This window comes from Vulpes lagopus, chromosome 8 (genome assembly GCF_018345385.1).
Source record: "Vulpes lagopus strain Blue_001 chromosome 8, ASM1834538v1, whole genome shotgun sequence".
NCBI classification, from domain to species: Eukaryota; Metazoa; Chordata; class Mammalia; order Carnivora; family Canidae; genus Vulpes; species Vulpes lagopus.
The window spans coordinates 87,260,134-87,282,107 of NC_054831.1; the positions used below are offsets into that span (position 1 = coordinate 87,260,134).

At 40.5% G+C, this 21,974-nt stretch overlaps 1 protein-coding gene across 10 annotated transcripts in view; it reads left to right on the top strand.

The window, feature by feature from the left end:
- Positions 1-21,974, top strand: part of ARHGAP26 (Rho GTPase activating protein 26) — a 423,002-nt gene that overhangs the window by 233,144 nt on the left and 167,884 nt on the right. For all 10 annotated transcript variants that reach the window (XR_005989292.1, XR_005989291.1, XR_005989293.1 and 7 more), the window contains 2 exons: positions 12,401-12,466; positions 16,862-16,936. Coding sequence is in view for 7 of the 10 variants with exons in the window: in XM_041765130.1 (XP_041621064.1) it covers positions 12,401-12,466; positions 16,862-16,936 (141 nt within the window). In the remaining 3 variants the exon portion in view is untranslated. The remainder of the gene's footprint in view (positions 1-12,400; positions 12,467-16,861; positions 16,937-21,974) is intronic.

A 21,974-nucleotide genomic window follows, 5' to 3' on the forward strand; every position in this document is an offset into this window, starting at 1 on the left:
GCAGAGGCTGTTCATATAAAAGTATGATAGCAGACAGTCTGTTTACATTTCCTCAGAGTGCCTTCACAAACATTGCCTTGCTGATTTTCACAGCGCCTCATCTGTGCAGATGTTAAGGGTCAGAGAGGTGAAGTATGCCTGTCTCCCAAAACCAGTTAGTGGTGACTGCAGCCACAAATGTAAATGTTAGGATTCTGATTACAAATGTCTTCTCCTTCCTTGTCCTTTGCTGCCTCAGTTTGTTGTGACCAAAAAAATACCTGAACCATTCTTAGGGCATATCAAAGTGAGAAGACAGGTACCAAAGGCAGGAAAAGGACCTTGGTGGGCAGAAGTTGGTTCTCTGCTTGGAACACTTCCTCTTTCAGAAAGCTAGTGACAGGGGTGCGTGGGTGGCTCAGTCGGTTAAGCATCTGCGTTTGGCTTAGGTCCTGACCTCAGGGTCCTGGGATCAAGCCCCACATCAGGCTATCTGCTCCATGGGGAGTCTGCCTCTCCCTCTCTACCTGCTTGTGCTCTCTCTTTCTCAAATAAATAAAATCTCTCTCTATATATAAAAGAAAGCTGGTGAACGGTCATTTTTGATTGAGAGATCAGTGTACAACCACCCACGCCTCAAGAAGGAAAGGAATTGAGCCCTGTGGGACTGTAATTGCTTCTCTGGATGTCCAGACCCCTGAGTAGGAGATGAGTGGTCCTGATGAAACTGGTTGGCATAATACCGTGTGCATTCAGCATTATTCTTTCACTGCTGTTCTGACTGGAAATTTTAAGGTGGACTGGGAGACTGCAGCTGTAAAAACCAACAAGGAAACAGTTTGCTGCAAGCGTGTACTATACAAGAACCCAGACACTGCCACTTTGGCTGCAGTGTCTTGCTAAGAACTGGAATGCTCTTTACAGTTATCTTAGAGCCTCTTGACTTGGGCTGAGAGCTGGTAGGTTTATTCTGGGCCAGGCAGGGGTTTCATCTCTTTCCTGCTACCTAGTTTACTTTGTTTACTCTGTATCCTTCTTGGCTTATTTTTTTCTGTGTGTGTCCCCAGAAACCATGAAAAAGAAGATAGCTTCCTTTGTATCTGGTAGAGTAGGGAAAGAAGAAAGTTCCGACTGACACGCATGGAGGTCAGGGGATGAATGAGACCCCAGTCAGTCCTATTCGTCTTGTGCTTCCCACCACAGGGCCTGTGAACTCTAGAAGGTACCAGTGTGTTCAGCCAGCTGCTCAGCATTCAAGGCTTGTGGAGTGTGGGGACTTCTTTACCTATTGGTTTCTGGTGTCTCAGCAGGTGAAAATGTGGATTGTATTTGTTGCTTTACCTGGGAAATATTTATTGATGCTACAGTAATGAATAAGGCAGATAAAGTCCTTGCTCTCATGCATTTATACTAGGGAAAGAAACTGACAAAGAGCAAGTAAACAAAAGTATACTTTCAGGTGGAGAGAAGGGCTAAGAAGAGGTAAGAGCAAAGGGATAGGGAATGACAAGGCAAGGGGGAGCCATTCTAGAAACTTGAAGCAGGGAGGCCTCTCTGAAGAGGTTACATTTGAGCAGAAACCTGAACAAACATGGGAGTGAGGCATGTCAGGAGCTGGCAGAGAAACCAACAGGTGCATGCAAGGGCCCTTGAAGTGGAGGGAATAAACCAGCTATGTCCAGAGAATATCAGGAAGGACTGTGGTGACTGGAGTGGAGGAGGCCAGAGGGAGAGCAGTCAGGTAGGCTGGGACTAGACCATGTGAGGCCACAGTCAGGAGGCAAGCTTGTGTTCTAAGTGTCATGAGAAGTCCCTGGAGAGTTGAGATCAGGCCAAGTGACTTATGAGCCATTGTGTATTTTTAAAAGATGGCTCTGGCTCCTGGTGGAGAATAAACTGTGTGGGGCAAAAAGAGAAGCAGTTGGGAGGCTATTAGAACAGTCTGGGCAAAAGATAATGGTGACTTGGATCAAGGTATTAGCAGTGGGGATGGTGAGAAGCATTTGGGTTCTGGATGTGTTGTTTTAAATTTTGTTTTGTTTTTTAGATCTGGATGTGTTTTTAACTGTTGCTTCACAGGGCTGGCTGATGGATTGGAGTGGGACAGAAAGCAAGGAATCCAGGTTGACCGTATTGAAGTAGGACATATTGCTGGTAGAATATGGTACCCTCCCATCTCATGCTGCCAGCCAAGTTGAATGTAGTGCCTGGCTGGGGACAAGTTAAGACGATAGTTCCCAAATGTGGTATTTTTCTATCACTGACTTCATGATTTTTTTTCTTTTACATATACATATACAACCTGTATTAATGTTTTCCTACTATTTTTCTTAAATCAGTTCAGTCTTTTTAAAAAAAGATTTATTTATTTAGAGAGAGACAGAATGAGTGTGAGCAGGGGGAATAGCAGAGGCAGAGGGACAAGCAGACTCCCCGCGAAGCATCGAACCCAACAGGGGACTCCCTCCCAGGACCCTGAGATCATGACCTCAGCCAAAATCAAGAGCTACCTGTTTAAATGAGCAACCCAGGCACCCTTCAGTTCACTCCTTTTAACTTAAATTTATTTTTTAAATTTGTTATGCTATGTGTGATAAACAGGCAAATTTCTGATATTTATTGAAATAAGTACACAGCTATTAAAAATATTTGTGAATCCATTGGAATCATTTCATATACCACCAGAGGCACAAGCTATATGATACATTAAGATACATAGCACTGGTGAATGGCTATTATCAGATGAGGACTGTGGTATGAATACTGATAGCTAGCTAACAGTCTACAATAATTTCTGTTAGTCTTTAATGATAGTAATTTTAATTGGTGTACAGTACATTGTTATCTCATAATTTTGATTGGTTGGTGTACAGTACATTGTTATCCCAAGCATACTTCTCAAACCTACTGGATCATAACCTGTGGGAGGGTGCCCACAGTCTGCATGGTAACCAGCATGCTCCTGCTTCTCTTGTCCACTAGATTTGAGAGCTCTTCCTGGAGCAGAAAGGGAAGAATCCAGGAAATATGATCCCCAGCCAATACCTCCCCCCTCCCCTGCCCTCTCCGCTGTCAGTCCCTGTCTGACTGGTCATGTGAACTTGAGCAGAAAGTAGAGAGTAGATGAGGGATGAGCTCTGGAGTCAGACTCAGTTACAGTCCTGGTTCCACCACTCATTAAGGCCAAAGTCTTATCAGGCGTTCCTCAGCCTCATCTGAGTCGGAGTTCCTGTGTACATAATGGGGATGATGATGGATGAGGGTATGATACATTTAAGTGCTTAGCCTAGAGCAGTGCAGTTTGTTCAGCAAGCGTTAGCTACTGCTGTCATTATTACCACTTAACATTGGGAGCCTGGCTTTTCTCATTGTAAAGACTTATCAGATATATTGGGAAAATCAATTAGGCTGTAGTATTTTAATATATTCTACCAACAGTAATATTATGCTCATTGGTGTGGAAACATAGCAAGCAGTTATTAGTAAGAATGGTAACAGTATTTACCCCCATGGGATTATTGTGGGGATAACATGAACTTGGGTATGAAAAGTGGTTCATCAACTGGAAAGTTTGATTCAAATGTTGCTAATACTGCAAATGACCATTTATTGAAATTACCAAATAAGTCAGTGTACATTTCCTTTGACCCTCACAACACCTCGGTGAGCTCTCCCCACTCTGCTGGAGAGGAAGGTTAAGTGTCAGAAGTGGCAGAGACCAGGTATGTCTGGCTTGAAAGATTATCATTCTCTTTCTAGTCCATACCACTTCTGTCTGCGTGATTTCAGTTAACATTAAAGTTAGTTCACACTCCCTGAATATATAAAGCTGTGGAGCAGAGTATAGGACAGAGTAAGGTGGGGTATGGGGTCTTGAGGAGCTGAACTGGGTTAAAAACTGGCTGTTGGTTGAGAATCCCCAAAGTAGGGAATTCACACCAGGATAATTAAGAAGTAGTTGGCCAACTTCCAGTACCCCACTGGAAGCTTCAGAGAGCTGTTACTGTGAGGACTGTTTCCCAGGGGCCACAGCCACAAAGCTCTGGTAACTTTGGGTCTTCACATGAATAGGAGAGAGGACGTGAGCCCCTCAGAGTGTATGAGCCAATTGAAAATCTCTTCTCCAGATGGATTTGGTATTTAATTCAATCTGGGTGTGTCTCTTCATGGTTTTTAATGGTGTTGAAATTGATTAAATTCAGAATGAATGAGGTAGGCCAGACTTTAAAGAGCAAATCATATTGGGAAATTGAGTAAATTTCTGAAGTGAGAACGCCCCTGGAGCTGTCCATGAAATGGTAGCCTGCTCATAGTAATTCCAGACAATCTTCTATTATCCATCCACATTAAAAATAGGGTAATAACTTACTTTACCTTTGAGTTCTCTCACCTTTATGCAAACATCCAACACTTCCAGCAAATTCCATTTCTCTTGTAAAAAAAACTTGAAATATTTTTTTTGGATCAAAGGAAAGTTGAATAAGATTCCTGGGGAAAGTTTTTTAGGCTAGGGAAAACCTATTGAATGCCACCTTTAGGAAAATGGGTAATGTGCTCTAATGTGTGTTGAGACTAATTCAGGAGATTAGCTCCTCTCTTTTGGAAAAGGGTTTGTCTGAGATCTGTTAGAATACCCAGAATGCATGTATGGGGTAACCTTCGGATATGTCCCAGAGTTGTTTTCATGCACTATATGTCCATCAGTCAACCTATAGTTGGAAAGGTCCCTTCCACTCAGAATTCGTGATTTGGCTACTTTTTTTTTGACAAATCTCTTGATGTTCTGAGTACTAAGGACTGCCATAGGCAAGATCAGGTCAGTGATTTTTAGTAAAGGGGCTCCTGGACCTGTAGAATGAGGTTTCTTGGCTGGCACACAACTCTAGGAGAGAATGCTCTTATTTTTTACGGCTTTCCTTGACCTCAGGCCTGAGTGTATAGATGGCCTAGATAGTATGATGTGGAAAGAACCCCCATACCTTAACTTTCCACCAACCACAGTATCATGCCATGTAGAGTTTGGTGATGGACAAGCAAAGGATTTTTAGAAGAGTCCAGGAAAACCAGAACTTGGTTTTGACTTCTCTGTTTCGTGTCTTGGTGGTACGCCTTTTGTTTTTCCTTTCTTTTGAACTCATTCTTGGGGCTATACTGCTAGGTGGTGATACTTTGTACTGATGGATGGATGGAAGGAAGGAAGGAACGGAAGGAAGGAAGGAAGGAAGGAGGGAGGTCGGTCGGTCAGGCTATTCATATCTTTATTTAACATTTATATCTTCCCCAAAGATGAAAAATCTAGGCACGAGAGCTTAAATAACTCATCTGCTTTCATAGGGGTTATAACAATTAGAATTTGAAAGGTCATTTTTTACTACATCATACTTCCTCTCTATCATACTTAATGTCCAGCATAGTAGATAGTGAAAGGCAGAGATAGAGTATTAAATAAAAGAAACCGGGATCCCTGGGTGGCGCAGCGGTTTGGCGCCTGCCTTTGGCCCAGGGCGCGATCCTGGAGACCCGGGATTGAATCCCACATCGGGCTCCCAGTGCATGGAGCCTGCTTCTCCCTCTGCCTATGTCTCTGCATCTCTCTCTCTCTCTCTCTCTCTCTGTGTGACTATCATAAATAGATAAAAATTAAAAAATAAATAAATAAATAAAAGAAATGAGTAAAGGTATACATGTACCATTACTTTCATGAATGCAAATCTGGTTTGGTAGACAACATCACAGAAATAAACATACATTTGCAATTATGTTACATGCTTTGAAGGAGAAGTTGATAGAGCTGTAGCTAAGTTGCAGTGGGTACATGACCAGGTAGAGAGATCAGGAGGGCAGTTTTGAGGAATTGACACTTGAGAAGATTTGCAGTTATTTTGGCCAGTGGGCTTCAAGGTGAAATCCACAGCATGTGCAAAGGCTACACAGAAAGTGTGTGTGGTCTATTGGATGTTCAGAAAGCCACTGTGGTTGGATGCTTAGGTCTGATGTGAGACGAGGCAGGCTGGGCTAGACCATGCAGAGTTTTGTGGCTGTGAAGGATTTGGGTTATTACTCCCAGTATCATCAGGTGCTATTGAGAGATTTTAAACAAGAGAGTTAGGTGGCCATTGTAGCAGTCCTGGTAATAGATAATGAGGCCAGGGGCAGAATGGCAGTAGTAAAGATAGAACTAGACAAAATTGGGGGACCTGGTAATAAATTGGATATGAGGATAAGAAAGAGGAGGAGTGCTGAGGGGTTTGTACCACCTATACACCTCATTTTCTTTAAAGGTGAAAAGAACCAGGGAAAACATCTCAGGTGAGGTAGCATTTGGTATGAAAAGCTGCCAAGCATGTCTCTCTACCTGGCCACCAGCCTCCTCCTTTTAGGCAAGAAAATCATCAGATTGAACCTTATCTAGCATGTTGTTGTTTCAAGTAAAAGTGTTTGTTCCTGGGATCTAACTTGCCTCCCTGCTCTTGGATTTTGTACCCTAGGCATAATAGTGTAACCCACAGCAGTCTGCCAGCATCCTCCTCCCTCTTCTCCCCTAAGACTCCAAGTTGACTGGGGATCAACTGAACTTGCAGTGTTCTTGTGTTCTCCATAGAACTTTGAGAAAATAGGCTTGTGTGCCCTTCTTCTAAAAAGAGAGACAGGGCTTTAGAAGTTGAAATGAAAATTAAGAGGAAAAGGACGCCTGGGTGGCTCAGCAGTTGGGTGCCTGCCTTTGGCTCATATCATGATCCTGGGATCCAGGATTGTGTGCCACATCGGGCTCCCTGCAGGGAGCCTGCTTCTCCCTCTGCCTGTGTCTCTGCCTCTCAGTCTGTGTCTCTCATGAATAAATAAATAAACCTTTAAAAATAAAAAGAAAATTTAAGAGGATGATAGATTTCTAATTTGGCGGGTTAATCTGGGTATTTGGTGTGAGCTCTGCGACAGTCATCATATGAAAGCTGTTTGGCCTGCCTGGTGCAGAATTCTGGGCAGAGTTGAAGTTGAGGCTGAGGGAGGAAGAGAAGCCAGTTCAGGCCTTAACTGCAAGACAGTGGATGGCAAGCCTAGGAGCTACGGGTCCTGCAACAACTCATTGCAAGTCAAATTAAGGGAATAATGCAAACCTAGTAGATATTTAATGAGAGATTATTCCTGGAGATTATAAGGATACAGAAATTGCAAATAAATCCCTGACCTTTTCTGAGCCTTGGCTCAGTAAAAGAGCTGAATCACCTGCTTCAGGGGATTAAGGACAGCCGCTTCCATCTGGCCGGCTGCTCAGACTTTTTCTGTCATTAGCAAACTCTGTTCAGTGGTGATCATGTTCTAAACCTTTTAGTGGGAACTTGCTTTGCAACAGAGGCGATCTCAATTAACTTAGATTATGTACCTGCTGGGCAGAGATCAGAACTAATGATCTCTAGTTATGTATGCACTGTAATCGCTATTATGTTGGTAGTCCTCTGTACATGTTAAATAATAAAGCAGTTGTTAATCATTAGTAACCTAATCATGATGTCAGTGTAGAATTCAAGTTGATGAGAATAGAAGTCAAATCTGTGTACATGTGCATGCGCAAATACGTGATATAGCCTTAGAGATATAGGGAGATACAGGGATGTCCCAGGGCAGCAGGTAATGTTATAATTGTACCAATTCCAGTTTGGAGACTTAGAGCAATGATTATTAACTATATACTAACATATACTAATACTGTGTTACATGTGTGATGTGCAAGGGCTTTGTGTGTAACATCAGACAACTAATATATACTAATACTGTGTTACATGTGTGATGTGCAAGGGCTTTGTGTGTAACATCTGTGTAAGATTCATTTCAAGAAAAGCAGTTAGCAGGTTTAAAACAAATGAGAGAACTTAATAATGTTGCAAAAACCAAAGGAGAAATGCTGAGAGATTTGGGGAGGGGGCAGTTTGCATTGCTAATTTCTAAAAAAAAAAAAAGTAATAGTAATAAATTCACGTAGGTTAGTGGAATTCAATTTTTTCTAGATATACTTGGAAGATTCCATTGCATTCTTTTCCATTAGCTATTACTTACCTAGGAAAGGATCTAGCTTCTTACAGGTAAATACAAAAGGTTTCAAGGACTCATTTGGCCCTGCAGGTTTATCTCTAGCTCTGCCCTTAGTTTCTTCTGCTAGTTATTCTGAGGCTTTATTAGCAGATCTCTTTTGGCCACAGGGGGTGTCATTGTCAGCTGCCAGGTTATTTCAAATTTTCCAAAAGTTTTACCACTGTTTATGGGGGGTAAAGGAAGCAAAACACTTTTTGTCTAGGATAGATGTTGATCAATGCCTATAACAAGATCATGTCGCAAATGTACTCTTATGTGCATCCAAGCTTTGCAGTCAGTTTTGGCAGTGCCCTAGAAGATGGTGCAAAATGGTGGTTTGTTCTCACTTGAACTTTTTTGATTATCATCCCTGTGCATAAATCCCATTGATTGCCTCTCAAAAGAAGAACTAAAAAACTTCAACTGACTATTGAATCCCAGTTACAAATGTTTTGGAAACCTCCTTAAGTATTAAAAAAAAAAAAAGTTTCCCTTCTGACAAATAGTTTCCAGTAGGCTCTATCCTGAATACTGTATAAAGGAATGAATATCCTCCCCTGCGCATGAAAAGATGCCCAACATTATTAGTCACTAGGGAAATGCAGATCAAAACCGCAATGAGATACCACTTCACACCCACTAAAAAAACTATAATAAAAAAGACAATAACAAACATCAGCAAGGATGTGGAGAAGTTGGAACCCTCATCCATTGCTGATGGGAATGCAAAATGTTACAGTGCTTTAGAAAGTAGTTCGGCAGTTCTTCAAAAAATTCAGCATAGAGTTACCATGTAATCCAGCCATTTCACTTCTAGGTATGTACTAAAGAAAACTGAAAATAAATGTCCACACAAAAACTTGTATGCAGGTGTCCCTAGCAGCATTTCATGACCAGAAAGTAGAAACAACAGTTGGGACTGGGTGCCTGAGTGGCTCAGTGGTTGAGCATCTGCCTTTGGCTCAGGTTGTGATCCCAGGGTCCTGAGATTGAGTCCTGCAGGCATCAGATTCCTCAAGGTGGGGGGGAGGGGGCTGCTTCTTTCTCCACCTATATGTCTTTGTGTCTCTCGTGAATAAATAAAAATCTTAAAAAAAACACAACAATCAGTGGGTGGATATATGACATGTGGTATATCTAGACAATGGAATATTATTTAGTCATAAAAGGGAATGATGTATTGATGCTGCAACATACATGACTCTAGAAAGCATACTAAGTGAAAGAAGCTAGACACAAAAACCATGTGTTATAGGATTCCATTTATATAACTTGTCTAACATGGGCAAATCTATAGAGACAGAATACAGAAGACTGGTTTTTAGGAACTGATGATCGGCAGGAAATAGGGTATGACTGCTAACCTATATTAAGTTTTATGTAGAGGAGAATGAAGATGTTATAGAATCAGATACTGGTGACTGATAACGTAAGTATACTAGAAACTAATTAATTTCGAGCTTTAAGTGGGTGGATATTATGGTATGTGAATTATATCTCAATAAAACCATTACTTTAAATAATCTTCCCTAGATATTAACAGGTGTTTGGCCTGTGTATTATGTTTTGTTATTAAATTTGGGAAAAGTCTGTGACATGAGTTGATTGAATTTCACTTGGGAGACGATTTCAATCTGACTTGCAGTTTTGAGTCAGAAAGCTCTGTTCTACAAGATTTGCAGAGTAAATACTTGGTTTATACTAGAAAAACCATGAGAGTGAGTATAAGTAGACTTCTTACAGCTTTAAGGGAATAAGAGCAGTGGTTTGTATAGCAGGTGGTCTCCAGGAAGAAAAATACTGTTTTCCTCCTTTATGGTTCTTTACTCACTATCCTACAGGCCACATGTGGTTTTTTTTTTTTTAAAGATTTATTTATTTATTTATTTATTCATTCATTCATTCATTCATTCATTCATTCATTCATGATAGACATAGAGAGAGAGAGAGACAGAGACACAGGCAAAGGGAGAAGCAGGCTCCATGCAGGGAGCCTGACATGGGACTTGATCCCGGGACTCCAGGATCGTGCCCTGAGCCAAAGGCAGGCGCCAAACCGCTGAGCCACCCAGGGATCCCCCGCCACATGTGTTTATAATAAGTATCAGTATGTGAGAAATATGTATGTAAGAATAAGAGTTATTTTGTTTCCTTTAAGAAGAGAATTTTTAATAAACCAGCGTTCCTTTTTTTTTTTTAAGATTTTTATTTATTCATAGACACGGAGAGAGAGAGTCAGAGACACAGGCAGAGGGAGAAGCAGACTCCATGCAGGGAGCCCGATGTGGGACTCGATCCCGGGTCCCCAGGATCACAACCCAGGCTGCAGGCGGCGCCAAACCGCTGTGCCACCAAGGCTACCCACCAGCGTTCCTTTTTAGTTTGAAGAATTTTCTTAAGGATTTTTATCTTCATTGGATGTAAGTTTACTCATATAGAGAGTTCAACATAGTTAGGGTAAGGTGTACCCCTATGTTATTATTATTATTTATAGTAGTCAAATTTTGGAAGCAGCCGGAATATCTGTTGGTAGAGGAATGAATAAAGATGTGGCATGTACACACACACACACACACACACACACACACACACAGGAATATTATTCTGCCATAAAAGGGAATGAAATTGGGGCAGCCCCGGTGGCCCAGCGGTTTAGCGCTGCCTTTGGCCCGGGGAGTGATCCTGGAGACCCGGGATCGAGTCCCACATCGGGTTCCCTGCATGGAGCATGCTTCTCCCTCTGCCTATGTCTCTGCCTCTCTCTCTCTGTCATGAATAAATAAATAAAATCTTTTAAAAAAAAAAAAAGGGAATGAAATCTTGACATTTGCCACAACATGGATGGAACTAGAGAGTATAGTGCTAAGCCACATTAGTTAGAGAAAGACAAATACCATATGGTTTCACTCATGTGGAATTTAAGAAACAAAGCACAAGAACAAAGGGGGGGAAAAAGGAAAGACAAACCAAAAAACAGACTCTTAACTATTGAGGACAAACTGATGGTGACCAGATGGGAAGTGGGTGGGGGATGGGTGAAATAGGTGATGAGGATTAAGGAGGGCACTTGTGATGAGCACTGGCTGATGTGTGGAAGTGTTGAATCACTACATTGTACACTTGAAACTAATATCACACTATAATGTTGACTGGAATTAGAATTAAAAACTTAAAAAAAAATTTGAGAAAGGTTCTGTTTGGATTAGGTCAAAGGATGAGTTCAAGGTCTGTGGTGTCCTCATATTTTCTAAGTTTATTTCTTGCCGTGGGATGATGACAAATTATTTAAAAATATTTCCCTTCCTACCTTCTCCCACTGTCTTCTCCACTGTGACCCATGAGTTTGTAGAATGTCTTGTCTGGATATCCCAAGGTGCTCAAAAGGTGAACCCCTTCTTAAAGATTACCATCCACATCTTCTCACTGGGTAATCAAAGCCTAGAGATGAATTTTGGTGGATTCCAAGCCTATCAGGTTGGAAATTGATTCTGTGCTGTGGAAAAGGTTGCTACTTTTGATTGTTAATTATCTGAATGACATTAGTGGGGTTTGTGGCTGGTGGAGAACTCACTATTTGCTGACTTATTATACACAGGATGGCTCTACTGCTTTATTCTTATGCGTCTGGTAACTTCTTTGTTCTAGGCTGCTTTAATTTTCTTCCAGGCCACTTTTCCTTTTACCATTTTTCCTTCTTTTCTAATCACCTGAGCAGGATTTGACTTCTGTCCTTAATTCAAGGTCCTGTTTAAGGCAGTTAAGTCTTAACAGGCTCTGGAGTGAGTTTCCCACCTATTAGCTTTGCAGCTTTGGTCAAGACATTTAGCTTTGCCAAATCTCAGTTGTTTCTTGTATAATATGGAGCTAATGATAATATCAGCCTAGAGGACTTGTTAGGATTAACTGAGATAATCTATGTAAAGCACTTATCCAACATTTATTGAGCCATTTAATTTACGCTTTTTGAAGGAGACAAAGAAGCAGTTAGTCCTGTTCCTGACAATCACAGGACAAGCGACTTAAAGGATGCCTACTTATTCCTTTGGTAAAGCATGCATCACTCTATGCTGCAGTCTTCAGCTATAAATAGAGGATAACGTTGCAGAGTGACCATGAGAATTAAATGAGATAATATAAACATAGCACTTAGAACAGTACCTGGCATGTGGTAAGCTCTCAGTGAATGCCAGCTGATTGATTTTCTTTTTCTTTTTCTTTTTTTTTTTCTTTTTCTTTTTTTATTGTTCTTATCTGTGGCCCAACTGTGGGACTGATTGATCTTGGGTCTATCAGGCCTTATCCAACATTGGTATGCATGGCCAGCAACTTGACTGCCTTTCTCTTCCTCTTTCAGCTGCACAGTTGGACAGCATTGGCTTCAGCATAATCAAGAAATGCATCCATGCTGTGGAAACCAGAGGTAAAGTCATTCAACAGCTGGCATTATTCTCAGAGAAGGTCACATATCTGGTGAGGTGTCTGACCTGCTACCTGTTTCCCGATTTTAAGTGACTCCTTAACTCCCCAAGTGCCATTGTTGGTGTGTTTCTATGAGTCGTGTTGCTTTGAAGCAAAAACTCATAACTGATTTGGTATCGTCAACCTGCTGAATAGTAGAATGCTTTAAAGGCATACATATCAAATACATAAGATAATAGAGTCTAGTTACTGAAATTCAGTTAAACTATTGAAAGATATAATTGTGATGTAAAAGTACATGTGTTTCTTTGTTATCACTTTAAATAACAAATAATAGAAGTGGGTCTGATAACTGGCATAATTTGGAAATGCAGCTGACTCTTGAATAATGCGGGAGTTACAGATGCCAATCCCCCTCTCCCCTGTGCAGTTGAAAATCTGCATATAATTTTTTACTCCCCCCAGACAACTACTAACAGCTTTCTCTTGATCAGAAGCCTTACCCATAACATAAACAATTAACATATATTTTGTATGTTTATGTGTTATATACCATAATACTACAATAAAGTAAGCTAGAGAAAAGAAAATGTTAAGAAAAATCATAAAGCTTTTATAGTTCTATGTTTATCAAAAAAAAATCCATGTGTGTGTAGACCTGTGTATTTCAAACCTGTGTTGATCAAGGGTCAGCTGTAGTGATATTTCAAGATGTCTGTAAAAGTTGTATTGTGTAAGGAAAATATCTGATTTCTGAGCAATTCATAGATATTGCTAATACCGTAATTTATTGCTTATATCATAATGGAAGGAAATGTTTAATTTCAGTGACGGGGTCGTGAAAGTAAAGGTGTAATTGTTTTTCTGCCAAAGTTCATTGACACTCTGAATTCTCTAGTGAATTCCTGGGGTGTGTGGATGCCAGGTTCAGAACCATACTATGAAAAGCCGGTCCCTGGTGACTATCCATGTGGGCAGAAGGGATCAGGCCCCTATTTTCTTGTAGCAGTGCTGTAACCAGGCCCTGCCTATTGCTCATTAACCTTTCCTGAGTCTGTCTGTAGGAAAAGGACTTTGAGAATCAGGGAAGCAGATTTATCACAATGGTCTCCATCCCTTCTTCAGATATTGCCACAAAGGAGATTTCTCAGTTCCAGCATTTGGGAGCTTTGAGTGCTCTGCTTTTTTTGTACCCCTCAGTAAAGCTGATAATTATCTTTGCTGTGGATTTGGTTAGAACCATTGTCAAAGATGTGAATCTTACTGTTCCATAGCCTTAATCCACTAATCTTTTTTACTTGATTGAAAGAAGTTTTACCTTTTAAAGCAGGCTCTATAATTCTTGATAGTTAAGAAATATAAATATCTTTATAAAATCTATGAAGCAGGACACCTGGGTGGCTCAGTGGTTGAGTATCTGCCTTCAGCTCAGGTCGTGGTCCCAGGGTCCTGGGATCGAGTCCAGCATCAGGCTCCCCACAGGGACCCTGCTTCTCCCTCTGCCTGTGTGTCATGAATAAATAAATAAAATCTAAAAAAACAAAATAAAGTCTATGAAGCATGGAGTAGAGAGGGACAAAAAAAAAAATCTTTAACTGTGTGAGTCTCTCTTCCTAGTCAGTCAGAAAGTGTGTTTTAAGTAGTTATTTTAATGTGTGCTAAGATTTTTTAAATTTTTGCTTATTTCTGCTTCAATAAAGAGTTAAGGCAGCTTGCAAAGACAAGTAAAATACAGCCAGAGAATATATAGTAGAAAGAGGTGAGATTTCTGGGAATTGATCTGGAGGAAAATAAGGACACAGGCAGGTTGAGCCACAAAGCTGTTTACACAGTGGTGTTAAGGTGAAAAACAGAAACTAGCCAAATGTTTCAAAAATTGGTTGAATCACCAGTGGTACTTCCATGCCGTAAAAAAACCTGAATCGCTAAAACTGTAATGGAAATACATTTATTGACATGTGAGATCAATTCTAGGGGTGGCAGAGGAAGGGGAGATCCGTATATGCACAGGTGTCATTGTGTTGTCAGTGGGGCTCGCTGTTCTTCTTACTGTCTTCCTTTGATTTATCTACTTGCCTTAACTGAAGTTTCTGAATTTTTAAACTATTACTGAGGAAGTTTTTCGACAGGTGTTTTAATTTTCTGTTCATTCTAAAAGAAAAGAATGATGAATAAGAGGTACAGAGTTAACAAAGGTAGAGGCATAAAGTGCAGCCAAAAGTAAGTTCAAAATAAAAATCCCTCCCCTCCACTGTGAAATTCATCCACTTGCCTGAAGTGGGTCACCTGTTAGTCTCAGTTCTCAGCAGCTAAACTATAGGAAAATGTAATAATTTAAAACCCTTCACAGAGTAAATGGAGACTGGTAGCTCAGGAGGAGAGCTTTTTATGATATAAAACCAGAAAATATACACAGTAAGTAGTAGAGGAAGAATAAGGTCACCATCAGTTTGGTGTCCTTCCTAGCCTCTGCCTCTTTGTCCCCTCCTTCTCTAAAATGAAGATGAAAATGGCATGTTTTAACTTGTGAGGGAGTTTTCATTTGACACAAAAAGGAAAAGAGGAGAGTTAAATGCCATTTTAGCATAAATACTTGAAGTATGTGGTTATTTTCTTACTGGAATGCATGTATGTATAGACATTATTTGTGGTGATCAGAGGTGAACAGATCTCCCATATTTTTGGGGGTTCGTTAATCATCATCCAATGGGAAACAGGGTTATAACCAGTTCCAGGAAAGGTCAAGGACAGAAGTAGGGACACTTTAGGAAGGACAGACTCTTAAAGCCACCGTCATAATGAATGACGGTTCTGCCATTAAGTAGTGTGGGGCCCATCCCTTAATTTTAGACCACAGTCTTCTAGTCCCTGAATCATGCAGGCTGATGTACATGCTTTTACAGGTCCTTTTTTGCTATAAAATCCTATCATTCTAGACCACTTCTTTTTTATTCCTTAATTCTACATAGGCTTTTTTGGAGACCTTATAGAGTCAGCCTTTTCTCAAATTTCTTCCAAGAAATTTAGTTTTGGTCCCAAAGTAGTGGCTCTGAAGGAGTATAACTGAGTGTTTTATTCATTATGTCATGTATCGTATACTGATCTAGGCATCAGGGATATAATGGTAAAGAAGACAGAATCACTGTACATAGAGGTTATGTTGTAGTTGTCGGGAAAATGACAAACAAGAAACCAGAAAGAAAGATATTTTCACATATTATTACTTGCTATAAAGAGAGTAGGAGATCAGCAGTAGTGTTGGTCATGAGATGCCTTAGGTTGAAAAGATTGCATTTCATTTGAGACCTGAATGATAAAAGATCTGGGAGAAACATGTTCCAGGTAGAGGAAACAGCTGTGAAGAGGCTGTAATTTGGGTGCACAAGTTTGATGTGTTGGAGAAACAGGAAGGCCAGCATGGCTGGACAGAGTAAAAGTGGTTGATGATGCAGATCTGGGTGGGCATATGCTTAATCCTGCAGGGCCTTCTGGGCCATAGTAAATTTTGATTATGGTCTAAATGCAATGGGGAGCCATTGAAGGTTTTGAGAAAAGGGAGGATTTGAACTATTACATACTTAAGTTCATTTTGGCTACTGATTGGAAATGTACATCAGGGGAATAAGATGGGAAGCAGGAGACCAGTTAGTTGGGAGAGGTCAGGTATGATGGGCTAAACAGAAAAATCATTTCAAATCACTTGGTCTAAATGATCCCTTTTTGTAAATGGTATACCCATGATCTAATCCTTGCACTTAAATAAACAAAACACTGAGATGGGTTTGTTTTTGGTTCTTTGGGTCTTTGGAGGTAAACCCCTTCTAATTCAACTGCATGTTTACTTGGGTTGAGTGAAGGTGATTCTCCTTTTTCTTCATAAAGAATATTTACATGAATAAAATAGATTTCCTAATTTCTCAGGCTTGGTGAACATTGTCTAAAATTAAAAATACTCTCACACCTCTATATTTTTATTCTGTAATTGAAAATAGATTATAAGGCATTTATCCCTTGCTACAGTGTGAAATTTCAACCACGTCAGTTTTGTCTTTTTAAATTAAAAAAATTGGTTAAATGTAACATATTTAAAAATATATATTTAGCATCTTTCAAAACTCTTCAGATACGCATTTGGCAAGAGAAGAGGAAGGTTTCTTTCCTCTCTGTTGACTGAACTGAGCTAACACAAGGGCTGAAGTGTGCATCACACCCGTGAAATCCTAGACAGCTGCACCAAATCCCACTCCTTTGCTAAGAGCAGAGCTGAGTGACAGGGGACTTTAATTAGAGTGGGTTTTAGAAGGACTGAGAAAATGAAAAAAGTGCATCTGGCTGGGTTGGCTTGAGTTGTGTTCTGACATGCCTCTAATTAAATCATCATTGTTTCTCTTCTCAGGGATCAATGAGCAAGGGCTCTACCGAATCGTGGGGGTCAATTCCAGAGTGCAGAAGCTACTCAGTGTCCTGATGGGTGAGTGCAGCAGTGGTTGTGCCGGGCAGGTCCCATTGGGGTCAAGGGGGTACCTTCGAAAAATTGCTAGTTCTGTAAGTATGAACAGCCTCTTGGGAAGGAATTGGGTGTCCAAGAGGGAACACCCAGAAATCAGCTGCCCCACTCACCAATTATAAGAGATACTTACAGGGACTGGACAAAACAAAAAAATGGCAGGGCCAAGGCACCACACCCTCTGTTTGTAGACTCAGCCACTGCCAGTCCAAATGGCGCTCAGTCACTCATGTGACCACCACACCCTACTCTGTCTTTAATAGCTTATGACTCCACTGTCCTCTTTGGAGACAGACATTTAATGGGGCACACCCGATGCCCGAGGAAGGGCATCCTTTTATTTTGCAGAGCACCTCAGATATCATGTTTCCTGTTACCAAAAAGGTATCACGTGACTGCCAGATAACATGTATATAAACAGATGATTCTTGTGATCCTCATTGCATCTAGATTTCTACCTATACTCTCATTTAAGGAGCAGAACTTCCCTTACAGCTAGCTGACATAAATATAAAACCACTATGTCCAAATGTGTAGTGTTTGAATCAAAACCCCATGAGTCAATGAGCCAATTTGCTTAGGCTGCAGATTTCCTATATTTTTAGATGTGAATGCAGCCAGCTTCAGTGAGTCACAGGGATTTAAATGGCAAACAGATCAGATTTCACATATCAGTGGCTGTTACTCATCCACATGGAAGCCCAGCCATGCACTTGTAGAGACTATTACTTAGGGTCCCTGTTCACTGTCTGGGCAAGGATACTTCTCTTGTTAATATTTGTCTTTTTTTTTTTTTTTAACCAACCAGTTTCTAAAGACAGTTTTTGAATGTAAATAAATACCCTTTCATGTTGTCCAGAATGACTCTTCTCTGTTTTTCTAGAGAGCTCCTTGCTTCTTGTTAGCAAAACCCTATTCTTTTACTTACAGTGAGATGTTTTGTTTGCAAGTAGGATTATTTGTGAGGTACTCTTGCACTGAGAATCTGATTCTTGGCCCAGATTTGCAGCATGGTTAGTTTTTTCATTTATTTTGAGATAATTTTACACTTATATGCAGTTGTAAAAAGTTATACAGAAAGATATATGTATCTTTACCCACTGTCTTCCAGGAATAACATCTTGCTACAATATAGCAAGGATCACAACCAGGATATTAATACAGTCAAGATGCAGGACAGTGCCATCACCACAAGCATCCCTTGTGATGCCCTTTTATGGCTACATCCATCTGCCTCACATTTCACCTCATCTCCTTCCCTTGGCCCTGGGGCAACTCCTGATCTATTATGCATTTTTCTAATTTTGTCATTTCAAGATTATCTCAGTAGAATTATATAATATGTAATCTTTTGGGATTGGCGTTTTTTTTTTTTTTTTTTTCATTTAACATAATTCCCTTGAGATATTTTCAAGTTGTTACAGATGTACCACAGTTTGTTTAAACATTCACCTATTGCTGGAATCCATCTGGGTTATTTCCAGTGTGGCAAGTTAGGAATAAAGCTGCTGTAAATAGTTGTGTACAGGTTTTAAATATGAACACAAATTAGTTTCTCTGAGATAACTGCCCATAGGTTCAATTACTGGATTGTACAGTGATAGAGTGAATTTTTGAGAAATTGTAATGTGAAGAAGATTCTAACAGGTATTAACCCTCAGTCTTTCATTTTTGATCAGAATTGCAAACATGTGGAGTATGTGCTTGCTGAAGCAGATTGTCAGGTACTAGAGCTGAAACTTTAGGAAAGAATCAGTCCTTGTCTGCAAAGAGTCTGGTGGGGGAGATACACATGCATGAAAATCATGATGTAAATTATGGTACTGGCACCTAATACATGCTGTATCTGGAAGATTGAGTAGTGAAGGAGAAAATAGAAGAATAATTCAGATTCAGGAAATGAGCAGTAGCACTGCATGGGGGGGCAGAAGTAAGGGTCAGTGGTGGCTATAGTAGAGGATACTGATTTATTATTAATATTATTATTTGAAAGTGTTTGAGGCTGGATCAGAAGAGTTAAAACTTAAAAGCTAAGATGGTCACTTTTGTCAAAGTACTTGAATATTGTGCTAAAAAGTTTGTGAGGATTTTTTTTGTGTGTGTGTAGAAAATAAGACAATATTAAAGATATCTAAATAGGGGGGTGCGTGGTTGGCTCAGCTGATTGTCTGACTCTTGACTTCAGTTCAGCTCATGGTCTCGGGGTTATGAGATTGAGCCCCGTGTCATGCCCAGCATGGAACCTAGCTTAAGATTCTCTCTCTCTCTTCCTCTGCCCCCGCGCCCTAAAAATAAGTTTCTAAGTAGTGATGTTGTATGTGTAAGGGCTCTTTTGTACACACAGTGTCAGGAAGACAAAACAGAACAATTTAAAAGAAAAATAAAAGACATTGATTTGCTCACACAACTGCTCAGTCCCAAGATGGCAGAAGCATAGCAGTATCTGGTGGCTCCAGTGACCTCTTTACCTTTGTTGGAGCCTTTCCCACTCCTTTCTTCTGGCTTCTCATTATCTGTGATCTCTGCTTGTCTTAGTATCAGCTGTTTTCTTTGTGGAAGTGTCCCACATATTTCAGCCTCAGCAATTTCTGCATCTTACATCACTGAATAGAGAGTATCTTTCTTGACAGTTCATGGAGGACTTTGATTGGTCAGCATGGGGCCATTAAGGTGATTCATTTCTCAATCTCAGGGCGTCCACATGAGCTATAGCAGATGGATCTGGATGGCCTGGATCTCATGCCTATCTCAAGTAATGTTGGGAGAGTATGGCGAAGTAGAGTAGAGAGGGGGGTTCGTTCGTAGAGGCCTGTGGACTGAGCAGGATTATTTACAGAATGATGGAGGAGTGCTTTCCTGAAATAATAGCTTCTGGGTAGATTAAAAAAAAAGTATGTCTAACACGTCCAACACAGGTTTAACAAGATCAGATTATAGTCTTAGGAGGGTAGCGCTGGCAGCAATGGGGAGCACATATTTGATATGGAGAAACCCGGAGGAAGAAGACAGTTGTAATAATTAGTCATTTTGAGGGCTATTGAGGGCTGGATGAAGTAACTGCTCTGAGGTTAGGGAAAAAAGGCTCAAAGTGATTGGAGAGAGTCAACAGGACTTTTTGAGAAAATCAACCAACTGGATGGATATAGGGCAGGGAGATTTCAAAGATGACAGATTATTAAAAACATTTCTTTTTTTAAAGATTTTATTTATTTATTCATGACAGAGAGAGAGGCAGAGACACAGGCAGAGGGAGAAGCAGGCTCCATGCATGCAGGGAGCCCAACGTGGGACTTGATCGCGGGTCTCCAGGATCACACCCCAAGCCGAAGGCAGCACTAAACCACTGAGCCACCGGGGCTGCCTAATGACAGATTATTATGTAAGGTGATACTAGTGAAAAGAAATAGGACATTTTGGATGGGTTTGCTAGAAAAAAAGAACCACTTTAGCTTAGTAGTACTAAGCAAAGAGCGGTGTGAAAGGATCTTGTTTTTATCACTTCTCTTAGTGGCTCTCAAACAAAATATTTGTCCTCGTCTTTTCCTCAGTTTTCCTGAGGGCAGACAAATAATCATGAATATCTGAGAAATGTCTTGAAAAACTAATAACCAGCAGCTGAAAGTCATAAGGCCAGCTGCCTCTGCCAGGAGAACGTTACAAATAGACTAGAATGCAAACTAAGACTCAGCCAGAGCTGAGAGCTGACCACTGTGTAAGATCTCATCAAAAGTGGAGAACATTAGGGACGCCTGGGTGGGGGTGGCTCAGTGGCTGAGCATCTGCTTTCAGCTTAGGGTGTGATCCCAGGGTCTGGGATTGAGTCCTGCATCAGGCTCCTTGCAAGGAGCCTGCTTGTCCCTCTGCCTGTGTCTCTACTTCCTTCTCTCTCTGTCTCTCATGAATAAATAAATAAAATCTTAAAAAAAAAAAAAAAGAACAGTATCATGATTCTCACAACCAGTTAAGGTAACGGGATTGGATCTCAAAAGTGAGGAGTCAGTCACCTGTTAGACCAAGAAGGCTCCAGACCTGAAGGCAGAGCCCTGTCTCTCTTCCCTTTTGTGAACATGCTGCTCTCTCCATCAATTCCTGGTATTGGTACTTGGCTGGGTTAGCCAAGAGTGTAAAATAAATAAGGCTCCTGCACTGCAAAACCTCTCCCTGAGATGGCTGGGCCAAGTGTGAACCATTCATTTACTATTGCTTTATTCTGTATCAACTGGATGCCCTTTTAGGTGCTAGGCAATGCATGTAAGATATGGACTATTTTCCAGAGGCTTTCACAAGTGGAGTAGTGAGATTTTATTATTGAACTGTTGAAACATATTTATTATATGGTTTAGAATTAAGTAAAACCAGAGACTTCCTTTGATCACTTTGAGTTTACTTTGTATACTTTTAGTACATTGGAGGACTTGAGGTTGGAAGAGGCATCTTAAGAGCCAGTGCTTTGAGAACTTTTTCCTTCTCTGATTAGAATTCCTTAAGAAAGCTTGCTAGAGTATCTCCTAGTATATGCACTGTAGCCAGGTGCTAATGTCCTATCAAGAGCTATCCTCAGGCACCTGGATGGCTCAGTGGTTGAGCATCTGCCTTTGGCTCAGGGTGTGATCTAGAGTTCCATGATCAAGTCCCACATTGGGGTCCCCGCAAGAAGCCTGCTTCTTCTCCCTCTGCCTATGTCTCTGTCTCTCTCTGTGTGTCTCTCATGAATAAATAAACAAAATCTTAAAAAACAAAACAAAACAAAAAAAACTATCCTTAATTGCCTTCTTCCTAGCAGTGGGTGTCCTTAGTCTGTGAAGAGTGAAAAGGTCTCAAGAATATTTGCAGATTCTTAGAAATAGTCTTTTCCATGTATGTATTGTTTTTCCTGTCCCCTGAATGTTAAGGATATGTTTCCAAATTTTAGCTTAACATTTTTAAATACAAATCAGCTATATGCTGATTTGTTCACTACATGTCTTTTTTTACTTCCTGTACTTCTCTATATTGATTTTTA